This window comes from Pimephales promelas, chromosome 13, assembly GCF_988280905.1.
Source record: "Pimephales promelas chromosome 13, fPimPro1.hap1.1, whole genome shotgun sequence".
Classification (NCBI taxonomy): Eukaryota; Metazoa; Chordata; class Actinopteri; order Cypriniformes; family Leuciscidae; genus Pimephales; species Pimephales promelas.
Window position 1 is genome coordinate 329,978 of NC_142781.1, and position 12,462 is coordinate 342,439.

Genomic DNA, 12,462 nt, shown 5'->3' on the forward strand with positions numbered 1-12,462 from the left:
ATCTTCTGTCAGTGGGATCGTACCCATCAGGGTATGATAAGTCCAAAAGGCAGAACATTAGAAGATATGCGCTTAAATTCAACCTAAAGGGTAGTTATTTTTACTTTAAATTTCAATTATGTTTATTTTATTATTCATTTGTTCCCATCTTGATTTTCTTTTCCAACAATGCCAAATGTCCTTTTACTTCTGTCATAGTCATGTTTTCTCTTTAATGTAGATGGAGAGCTTTTTTATGGAAGTAAAAGAGTGATCAAGACCAAAGAGGAAGCCAGGATGCTCTTTGAAGAATTCCATTCCTCGCCCATTGGTGGACACACGGGGATTGGTAAAACACGTGCTGCCATTTGTGCCAGATTTTACTGGCATGGCATGTCAGTTGACATTGAAAATTGGGTATGTGTTATTTATTTTATATAGTTATTTTAGTTTATATTTCTAGATGTATATCAACTCACACACACACACACACACACACACACACACACACATATATATATATATATATATGTGTGTGTGTGTGTATATATATATATATATATATATATATATATATATATATATATGTATACAATTTCTGAAAGGTATTGGAATGTGATCAATGTCAAAAAGTTGGAAAGCCTTTGACTGCTGTGCAGACCTTACAGTGCATCAAGGTAAACAAGTGCAGTAACATACAGTATACATATACTAAACCTACTTTATACACACTAAACTTACTTTACATTTGGTGGACTTGATAGGTTTCTGCTGTTTGGGAGCTTGTTGGCATTGATTTAACTGGACCATTACCTGAAACTGCAGAGGGCTTTAAATACATCCTCACAGCCACAGACTACTTCTCTAAGTGGGTTGAGGCTTTTCCTTTAAAAACCAAGACAGCAGCTGAAGTTGGAAGACATCTCTGTTCCATCATTTATAGGCATGGTTGTCCCCAGAGAATTCTCTCAGATCAGGGAAGGGAATTTGTAAATGATGTAAGTGTATTTAAAATGATCAGTATTAAAGTGATTTAGGTTTAGCCTCAATGGGTCTCATTCACGAAACACGAGCAGAACGAATTTTTGTGTAAATCGTGTGTAAAGTGTTTCTGGCGTAAATTTTCGGATTCATTCAAATTTTCGTATTTTCCAAATGTTAGTTGTTACGAAAGAAATATACAGCGGCTCCCAGCCACTTGTAAATAGTGAGTTTAACATCCGAAAGTTTTGCTCATTAATAACTAAGGCTGCATTTTAATTCACCTTAATCTGGTACATATTTACACAGCATTTTGAAAAAAATATTATATTATAGTAATTACATACGGTTTTTCTTTTTACTTCTGGGACTGTTCGATTAACAGATGAAACTCCATTACCTGCATCTGTAATATGCTGCCAAGTTTCCTTTTCTTTAGGACCTGATACGCCACTATGTAGCCTACGCTTAAATAAAATGTGGTGCTTTGAATGATAATAAAACTTCTGATAATAAAACTTCGTTTTCTGCATCTGAGAAATTTTTCTTTCTCATTCGCTTTTGAGAAGACATTTTGAAATGCTTCGTTTCGTGTCATAATATGATGCCCATGTTGTCAGTCGGATTTAATGGGCGGGATTTATGGTAATTCATTAAAACACACATTTCACCTTCACATCTGATGTTTATGAAGTATTTGTGAATCAGGAGATGAGTTTTTCGGGAAGGTATCTTTACATGCAAATCACTCTCATACTTACTCGTATATTTACGAATGTTTCATGAATGAGACATTTTTCAGATTTTCAAGAGTTGTTTAATTTTTGCACATACAGTACATGTATTCAAGTACTGTATGTTTTAAGGAGCTTTTCTCCCATTTAATCACAGTGATTTTTTTTCCCCTTTATTTTTAAAGCTTAACCACAGGCTTTGTGAAATGTTGTGCATCAAAAGAAGTGTGACAGCAGCTTATCATCCTCAAACTAATGGCCTGGATGAAAAGACCAACGACAACATTAAACGGTAAGTTTTATTAATGTATGTACCTAGGTCAGGAAAAGTTTAGGCACCCCCGCCCAACCATTTTGAACCATCTTCCGCTTCAAGGCACCAAATAAGTTATAAATGCATTCCTAAAAAGGCTTTCATACTCCAAGTTTATAAGCCTTCTAAAAAACAAAAAACCTTTCCCTCTTATGTGTCATTTTAGAGCCCTCAAGAAATTGGTTAATGACCAGCAGAATGACTGGGATGTCTATCTGGATGCCACCTTGTTTTCTTTAAGATCAAAGGTCCACACCACCACAAAACACTCCCCTTTTCTTTTAATGTATGGGAGAGAGGCAGTGTTCCCTGCAGAGATTCCTGCTGAAATGCCAGTGAGTGTGCTTATGGAGTCATTTCAGCAATATTGTCATATTAGCCTATGTCAGAAGAATTGTGCTTAAAGAAAATTTAGCCTTGAAATCCTTTCCAATGGGTACTGTAGTAGAAGATGCTAATTATTTTTTTTTATTTTATTTTTTTTACAAGACCAATCATACAGTAAATATCGTTTTTATTATTGGTACCCTGAATTGATTAGCTGTATTCAATTTTAACATCTGTTATAAAACCTTTGATCTTAAACTGATAGTGATCATAATTTTTGGTCTTTGTTTCACAACAGACAATAAGGGTCACTAATATTCTTAACAGTTTGTTATGAATAGTGAACAACCATGTTTTTAGCAAAGGGCCTCTTCTCATGCTACCATGGGCTTTTCATAATATACATGCACATGTAAAAATTTAAATAGTTCACAAATGAATTTATATTGCTTCAATTATATTGCCTTGTTTTTTAGCTTTCCACCATCAGTCTTCCTGTGGAATCAAGTTTTAGTGATTATGTAGTTTCTGATAAAAAAAAGAGAGATGAGGCCAAAAAGCAGGCAGAAGAAAACATTGGTAAATCACAGGAGAAACAGAAGGAAGCATATGCTAAAAAGGTCCAGAAGAAGTACAAAGACTTGATTTACAATGTTGGTGATGAGGTTCTTCTGATGAATATGAGAAAGCGTGGAAGAAAAGGAGGAAGGATTGAACCTGACTTCTCAGGACCCTACATCATTGAGAGACTCAGTGGCAAACTTGTCACATTAAACAAACCTGGAGGGATTACTTTAAAAACTAAATATAGCATTAGTCACATTAAACCATACAGAAGAAGCCAAACTGGAAAAGTGCCTGATGACTGTTCCGTTATCTCAATCAGTGGGTCTACAGAGAGTAACAGTTCTTGCGAGATGCCTCCTTGCACTGTTGCACCTACACTCAGCACTCCGCATTCTGTGACCAAGGTAAATGATTCAGAGATGGTCCAAGATTCAGCGTTACAAAGACCTTCTGTTATTCCAGTTGCTCCTAAAATGCTTGACCAAACAAATGGGTACATCAAGGAGCTAAAAGTAACCCCAACAGATGAAGAGACAGCAATAAAGTTCCCATCAGATGTAAACCAAATCTCAGAGGAACAAGGTTTTATATTTACAGAGATCTCAGTTCATCCTTAGTTGCCAGTTTGGCCTAACTGACCAGTTTGGTCTTGTTGTTATGGTTCCTTGCTTGCAGTGTTTAAATCATGGTGGCCATTTTGACCTGTTGGTCACAGGTCACCGTTATTTATAGGAAGTGGACATAATAACCAATAAATCATAAAAAACAACCCCTAAAAATATGCCTAAAAAATTCAAAATGCATGAACTAAGTCAAACAGTATTTGTAAATCCAAGCTCACTGAAAAACCTTCACAACTGCACCCACCAAAATATTAAATTTTTCTAATTTTTTCTTATTTAATATAGATACCATAAATTGTTTTGAGTTATATCCACTTCCTCTAGCTGTCCTGTACACTTTTGACATGATGACTGTTTGCAAGGGCGTAGGTTTGCATACATTTTAGGAGGACAGAATTGTTCTTCCTAATACTTCTGTGAACTCCATCACATTATTGTGCATATTATATAGGCTACTACCGATGTGGGGGTAGGGGGTGGATTGTTGTCTCTTCCAACTTAAAGACCAAACCTATGGCCTTGAATGTTTGGCACGTTCATTTTGCCAAGTTTATTTTATGTTGGCTCGTTGGCCCTGTAAATTTGATTAATTAGAAAAAATTATTGGCAACACTAACTTTGTCTTTCTTTTTCAGTAGTGAAGGTCTGGGCTGCAAATGTCACTGGTCAGGTTGAAGCAGTTGTTGGGCCATATAAGCTCTATGACTCTTCTTTTCACTCACTGCAAGGGACCCAGTGGCTTGCTGATGAAGTAAGTTATTTATTCTTATGCTATAGGTGGCCTTTCTTTCCAATCAGCTGATTGTCTAAATGACTTAAGAACATGATTTTAAGAGTCTCCTGATTGAAAATGTTTTGTCTCAAAAAAACAACAACAACAAAGTTTAGTTTGTTTAAATTCATGTTAATATTTCTTAATTTAGGTCATTGATGCATACCTGAACCTGGTCATTAAAAAAAAACAGGTATGTACTGTATAGAATGTCTACTTATTTAGGAACACTAATTTAATTGTATATACTTACAAAATGTTTTTTTTTTTTTTTTTTTTAGAACCACATACACCAGCTTTGTGCAGTTGTTGCACGTTCGTTGTTTGCTGGACAGTTCAGATGCCTAGGAAAGGTAATTTAGCTTTCCAGAAAGTAATAAAGTAGATAATATTTGCGTATTTTGGAACCATCACAAACTTGTTATTAAATACTTTTCATAGATGAAGTTTCCCATTGAGGACATTTGGCTGTGCCCTGTGAACGTTGGAGCACATTGGATTCTTGTGGTGCGTGTGTATTTTTCAAAGTACATTGCAAGTGAGATTACAGAAAATGTTTTTCTTCTTCTTCTTCTTCTTCTTCTTTAGTGATCTTGGGCTATTGTCAAACAGAATACTGGTGGGAGAGTTCGAGTTAACTAACCAACAGAGCAATTAAAGTTGTTTTGTTCATGTTCGTGATATTTCACAAATGATTGTCATGTTATGTTTAAATAAGTTTAAGAAATGTGTTGGGTAATGCATGGTCAAAGATGATACACTGCAAGTTTTAAAGTTGTGAGCAGAGAAGTAGGCTAACACACAAATAGGCTATACACGACGAAGCCAAGGCAAAGAGCCTTTGTTATCTGTATCTCCTGTCAATATATATATATATATATATATATATAGACAGGAGATACAGATATATATCTATATATATATATATATATATATATATATATATATATATATATTAGAGTGGGAACATTCCCATGTGAAGATAATGAGGAAATTACATTGTCTTTCATCGCTCTCTTCACCAAGTGCATTCCAAATGGCTACATAATGTCACACAAGTGCACTGCTCACTCCAAAGTCCCCACTTCAAGGGCTCTGCCCTTTGAAGGGAGTAGGGCATAGGGATGCTCACTTCCGTTTGGAATTTTCCCTCAGTATATTGCTACCATTCACTTATATTCTTATGTGTTAAATTCACCTGCAAATAACTAAATCACTGTGTTGACACTTTCTCCATAATCTGCAGACATTCTTTAATGCTTTAGGTCAATAATTTAAAGGTTTATTTAAGCAGCTTCCTGTAGTTGTTAGTAGTGATCTAAAAATATTTTAAAACCTTATTTATGATTATATGACATTATATTTCAGATTATCAACATGCCTGAAAAAACACTCCTTGTGATTGACCCAATGGGAAATGAATGTTCTTATGAACATAGAATTCTGCGGAACTGGAGGTAACCTTGTTAGAACTCTGTTTCATCTTTTTTTATTTTAATTTTTTAATGCTATTTGATTCTAAACAGTACAAATGTCTCAACGACATTTAGGAACTTTTTAAAAACAAGGTGTGATGAGCAAACAGCCCAGTGGCAATTACGGACCCTGAAGCACGACCTGCAGATGGATTCCAGCAGTTGTGGAGTATTGGTATTGAATGTATGTGTTCATATATTTTCAAGAGTGGCTTCAGATCTGGATATGTTATAATGAATTTAATTAAGTCATCTGTCAATTATTGTTTCAGTTTGCTGAACAATACCTGCTGACAGGAACAATCAGCAATGTTCAGACTACGCCTGAAGCGGTCAGCTCAGCACGCATGAAAGTAGCCTGCACACTTCTTGCATGTCGAGGTGAGTACTGTTTTAATTCTGTAATACCGTTGTGATGTATGTACTGTATTGTAATGTACAGTGTGTCATGTAGTACACCTCTGTAGATGCTATCTTCACTCTGTAATTTTCTTCTCTATCCCCTCTGTATATTTGGATATTCTTACTTGATTAAATACATTTTTCCGAGTAGAAAATAACTTGAAGGATGCAAAAAGTATTGCAAGAATGATTTGATTTAATGTAATTTCAGAACAGGTCTGAGAATTTTTTTTCATGGCGTTTATGTTCACATTTAGTACACTATGATATATATGATTGTCCAATGAATTCATATGTATCTTTTTTTAATGTTAACAAATGTATAGGTAATGCAGAGGAGTACTGTGTGCTTTGCAGCATGCTGGAAGACGACCCCAACGAAAGCATGATTGAAATGGTATACAACTTATAATACACACACCCAAAAAACAATAGTTTAACTTTATGTGCCATGTTTGTTTGTTTTTTTTGTAGAATTTTGTTATTTAAATGAAAAGGTAATTTTTCTTTTCATATTTTCAGATTCTATATTGTTTTAAATGTACTAATTTATATATATATATTCATCTCTTTTATTTTCAGGTACAGTGTGAGAGCTGCAATAGATGGGCACATTTTAAATGTTGCAACTTCAGTAGCCTTAATGTGTTTAAGTGCAAAAAGTGTGTAGTTTAGATTGAGTGTATGTGCCTTTATCATTTGCAATGCTAACAGTCTTAGTCCATATTTATATTAATAACTTATTGTTTTACTTGTTTTGTATTGTGCCTCTGTGTTGCATGATTTTGAATTTTGAAATGAATTTGATTAAAAATCTCCTTTATGTATATATTCTATCTGCTTGATTATAAATTATCTCAATAACCAATCTTATTTCAATTTACATTATCATCTGGTTTAGAGTAAATTTGTAACATCTGTCCAGGGACTATACAGTTTAAAAACTAAGAATGTCAAATCATCCTGTCTGTTTATTTTTCCAGGACAATCTGATGAGGTATTTTGCACCGTAAAATCATCCTACCTGTTTATTTCATACTGGTAGGACAATCTGATTAGGTATTTTGCACTGTAAAATCATCCTACCATTGTATATCATACTGGTAGGACAATCTGATGAGGCATTTTGCATCGTAAAATCATACTACTCGTTTATTTCATACTGGTAGGACAATCTGATGAGGTATTTTGCACTGTAAAATCATACTACTCGTTTATTTCATACTGGTAGGACAATAATGAGGTATTTTGCACTGTAAAATCATACTACTCGTTTATTTTATACAGGTAGGACAATTTGATGAGGTATTTTGCACTGTAAAATCATCCTACCCTTGTATATCATACTGGTAGGACAATCTGATGAGGTATTTTGCATCGTAAAATCATACTACTCGTTTATTTCATACTGGTAGCACAATCTGATGAGGTATTTTGCAACGTAAAATCATCCTACCGTTTATTTCATAGGACAATCTGAAGAGGTAAAATTACTTTGCAGTGTAAAATCACCGTAACATGGCTTAATAAGAAAATTCGGCAAAGTTACACTGAAATATTTTATGTACTTAGTCACAGACGCGAAGCAGAAACGCTCAGTAGGATTTTACGACGAGGTAGGATGAACCGATAGATATGGCTATAATTTTGCGCTACGGTAGGAAAATCTGACAAGGTAGGACAGATCGACAGAACACCGGACTTGTCCACCTCTGATAGCCATGTCTTCAGCTCCATGTGGGCTGCTTCCACCACTGCCTTGTCCTTCAGGGTGCTGTCAAAGATCTTCTCTAGGCTCTTCACGGGCTTCTCTGACACTGTTGGAATAGTGACTCCTTCCACACGAAAACGGTGTTTGTCCTCCACTCTCCCCTTACTCAGGACCAAGGATCTGGACTTAGCTAGTTTGAACTCCAACTTTGAGGAGCCACCTGCACCCTGTCACTGATGTTGATGTGACAGTCAGATCGTCCACGTAGGCTCGAATTGGTGGTTGGTGAATGCCGGATCTGGACAGAGGGCCCCTACATTCCACCTCAGCAGCCTTGACCAGCATGCTCATCGCTAGGGCAAACAATACCACTGATATGGTGCAGCCTGTGATAATGCCCTTCTGTAGGCGGTGCCACGCAGATGTTACTGTTCCAGAGGTGAATCTCAGGCTGAAACTGCTGTAATAGTCCCTTATGAGTTCAGTGATCTTCTCAGGAATGTGATGTATCGTCAGAGATGTTGTCACTAGCTTGTGTGGAATTGATCCGTAGGTGTCAGCCAAGTCAAGCCAGAGGACTGCCAGGTCTCCTCGATTTTCTCTCGCCTCCCGGATAAACTGGGTGATCACTCCTGTATGTTCCAGACTCCACCGTTCTGCACCGAGGTGTCAATGTATGAAATTTCTCAGGCTGTTGGCCACAATCTTGAAAAAGATTTTGCCTTCCACGCTGAGCAGAGAGATGGTGCGGAACTGCGTTATGTCGCTTGCGTTCTCCTCCTTTGGTATCGAAACACCCTCTGTGTGACGCCATTACTGTGCCACCTGTCTGTTTCTTTTGTTTTTATGTAGCCTACATACTTGCCCAACCTTTTAAAATACATGCATATACACACATTAACTTTTGCACAATATTCTATTTTTTTACTAATATATTTAGTATATATAACTATATACATATTATGCATGATTATACTTTTCAGAGGGCTGACATTTCTGTATTAAAAATCCTTTTTTTGGATTTCATGTTATATTCTAATTTTCTGAGATTTTGAATTTGGGGTTTTCATAAGCTGTAAGTCATAATCATCAAAATTATAAATTTTGCAGGATATTCTAATTCTTCGAGTTTCACCTGTACATGCATATGTAAATAAATGCTGTAGTTGTGCTCTATGTTTACTCTACATCTTTCTACAGATATCAGCAAGTCCAAGAACGATGTACAGATTTCAGCAAGTCCAAGAACGATGTACCAGTGGTGGTGTCGTTATGCGCTTCCCGTATGTAAGACGAACCGCTACTCCAAATCTTTCATTCCTTGTGCGATTAAACTATTAAACTCTACAGTAGGTACGGTTTTTGAGGTTTTTTAAATGTGCACATAACTGACTGACAGTATGTTGTGAATATTGTGTCTGATTGTTCTATGTATTCATTCATGCTGCTCTAAATGAATTGCCCCTTGTGGGATTAATAAAGTTGACTGAACTGAACTGAACTGAACCAGTACAGCCCAACTTGAATATATTCCCAACTACTTTGATGGGGGACAGAAGACGGATTAGCTTCAGGCCAAACTGGTATAATCTTCATTCATGGCTTGAGTATTCTGTCATGATGGACTCTACATATTGCTATGCATGTAGACAGTTTAGCACACCAAATGCCCCTGACACTGTTTTTGTTTCAACACCTGGTTTTAGAAACTGGAAAAAAAAACTGAGAGATGCAGGGTTTTCAGTACATGCAAAGTCTGAACGACACAAGTGTGCAATGGTGGCATGGAGGGATTATCAAAGAGCTGTTAAAACTGATGCAACACTAGCAGATCTTCTTGACAAAGAACATACTAAACAAGTACAAGAAAATCGGGCATACATTAAAACAGTTGGGGAAGTGCTGTTACTTACAGCTACACAAAATATAGCACAAAGAGGACATGACGAATCTGAAGCGTCCAATAACAAAGGAAACTTTAAGGAAATTCTTAAAACGGTTGCTAACCACGACCCACTTGTTAAGAGAAGATTAACTTCCATTCACAATGCAAAGTACACAAGCAAGATCATCCAGAATGAGGTTTTGGGTTGTTTGGCAGAAATGGTTCGGTCTGAAATCATAGAAGAAGTGAAGAACAGTGAGGTGTTTAGCATTATGGATGTTTCAAAAAGGGAACAGATTTATTTTACACTCAGGTACTATTACAATGGGGCCATTGAGGAGAGTTTTCTCCATTTTGAATCTGCAGAGAGGTTAGATGCAGAAGGGCTTACTGGAAAAATAGTGCACTCACTGGAACGTTATGGCCTGAACTACAAAAATAACCTCGTAGGCCAAGCATACGATGGTGCTGCCGTTATGAGCGGTAAGCATTCAGGGGTTCAGGCAAGGATCAAAGAACAGGCTAAATTTGCCTTCTACATCCATTGTGGTGCACATTGTCTTAATTTAGCTTTGATTGATGTAGTCAAAAGTGTCCCAGAAACAGAGGAGTTTTTTTCTTTGTTGCAGAGTCTTTTTATTTTTACCTCTGCCTCATATGTGCACCCGAAATGGCTATCTATCCAAAGAGAAATGTATGGCAGAACTAGAGAGCTGCAACGTTTAAGCGTCACACGTTGCACATGCCGATTTCTTGCTCTACGTAATATTATGGACATTCTACCTGCCCTTAAACGACTACTGCAAGAGATTGCCCAAACTGTTGAGGCCCGAGGTCTTCTGCCTCAAATTGACCTAGAATTTGTCGTGCATCTTGTTCCTCTGTGTAAGTTGTTTGGGGAGACAAAGCTACTGCCTGACATGTTACAGACAGAAACTGTTGATCTGTCAAGAGCTGTTGACTTAGTAAAAGCTTTAGTCCAAACATTGAAAGACCACAGGCAGGAGTCTTTCTTTGATAAGTTATGGGATGAAGCATTGAATATTTGTGAGCAGTGTGATTCAGCAACAACGTCAGAAAATGCTGACATGTGCGCACCAGAATGAGTGTTGTATGTAGGGGTCCGCAGATCTGGAACAAGGTTGATGATGGTATTAAGATGTTGCCCTCTATCTCCAACTTCAAAAGACAATTAAAACATCATTTCTTCTTAACCTATATCCAATTACTGGGATGTATGTGTATGTTTGTATAAGTGAGTATGTTGTTGTAACATGTCATGGTACATTTTTTTTTTGTGTCTCTCTGTCCCTTGTCAGTACCTATCCATTCAAGAACTATGGGCTCCTACTTATAAGCTTTTGGCACTTCTTTGGGAGACCCATTTCGCTGTACCCAATCTACTCTATACCTTTAAAACTGTATTATTGTAATGCTTGAAGAGGTATTGTGAATAAACTGAACTGAAGGTTCTAGGAAGTGGCGTTTCTCACAAAAATTAAAATTAAACACATACATCCATTCATACACTTGTACTGACATGTACATAAATGCATACATGTGCAGTTATATAAAGCTCTACATACATATATGTAGTAAGTCCACACACACGCATCCATACAGACACCTTCAGATCTACATGATGTGCACATGTTCATGAAAGCATGCACACATGGACAACATGCACATTAACACAAACATGCACATGATGACATTTATAAATGCCTACATGCACACATACACTTATTCAGGCACATTTGGACCTTCAAACATCATACATGTGTCCATACATACCTGCAAGTGGTGTTTCTCATAAAAGTGTATTATTATTATTTTAGCACTATTTGGAAAAAAATGTTTCAAGTGCCTGAAAGGTTATGCTCTGACTTTATTTTCCAACTCCTCATCCTTTGTTTCCATGATGATAATTTGTTCTTTCCATGTTCATAATTTAAGTATCTGTATGAATAAATGTTAAACCTCCGCTGCATCACTTGAGTTTTCGTTTTCCATCCCTTCATTAATGCATTCCAGTAAAACAAAAAGTTCACTCTTAATCTGGGAGATAGTTGTACTAAAATGCATTTGTCAGACTATAAATTAAACCGTTCCATTTGACCTCATCACACTGAAAGGTGTGTTCTTAAAACGGTTATATCTACACATCAAAAATCTGTATCGTCTTCCAGAAGGTAAAAGTTCATACTGTGTGTACAGAGCATGCAATGGATCAGCCATGATTTTAAGTGCTTCTCTCAGGACCAATTGTTCATACAATGACTCGAGAGACAAAAGTTATTTTCTCCCAATGGTCTTCATCGCTCTTCAAATGTGCAAGCTTTGACATCACAGTTTGCAATACCAGCTTCTTGTGGTTCTCTGTGAGCAATCCATCCCAAGCTTTTAATGTTTTTGTTCCCAGCATTGTTCTATCACTTCCTTTAAGACCTTTTATATTAATAATTTAGTCTTATTTTATTTCTATGAAGGTTTAAAGGAGCTTCACCAACTTCTACCTGTAAAGCTGCAGTGGGAAATGTTCTGAATGCACTACAGCATATTCTTAAAGCTTTATTTTGTATTGCTTTAATCTTTTTGAGGATGGTTTCGGTTGCAAATCTGTAAATCATATGTCAAAAATCCAAACTTGATCTGATTAATGTTCTATGTATTCCTTTCAGTGATTATCTGCA

At 36.5% G+C, this 12,462-nt stretch overlaps 1 protein-coding gene across 1 annotated transcript; it reads left to right on the forward strand.

The window, feature by feature from the left end:
* The first annotated feature begins 1,885 nt into the window (after positions 1 to 1,885).
* LOC120482543 (sentrin-specific protease 2-like) lies at positions 1,886 to 7,002 on the forward strand. The gene is made up of 10 exons (XM_089118278.1): positions 1,886 to 1,986; positions 4,160 to 4,275; positions 4,448 to 4,489; positions 4,578 to 4,649; positions 4,738 to 4,803; positions 5,665 to 5,753; positions 5,847 to 5,955; positions 6,044 to 6,152; positions 6,500 to 6,570; positions 6,756 to 7,002. Exons 1-10 carry the CDS (start codon positions 1,950 to 1,952, stop codon positions 6,846 to 6,848), a joined length of 804 nt encoding a protein of 267 aa, XP_088974404.1. The 5' UTR covers positions 1,886 to 1,949; the 3' UTR covers positions 6,849 to 7,002.
* The last annotated feature ends 5,460 nt before the right edge of the window (positions 7,003 to 12,462 follow it).

Coding starts and splice junctions, on each gene's coding strand:
- LOC120482543 (XM_089118278.1), top strand. CDS start 1,950: ATGGCCTGGATGAAAAGACCAACGACAACATTAAACG. Junction 1,987..4,159: donor ACCAACGACAACATTAAACG/GTAAGTTTTATT, acceptor TTTCTTTTTCAG/TAGTGAAGGTCTGGGCTGCA. Junction 6,153..6,499: donor CACACTTCTTGCATGTCGAG/GTGAGTACTGTT, acceptor ACAAATGTATAG/GTAATGCAGAGGAGTACTGT.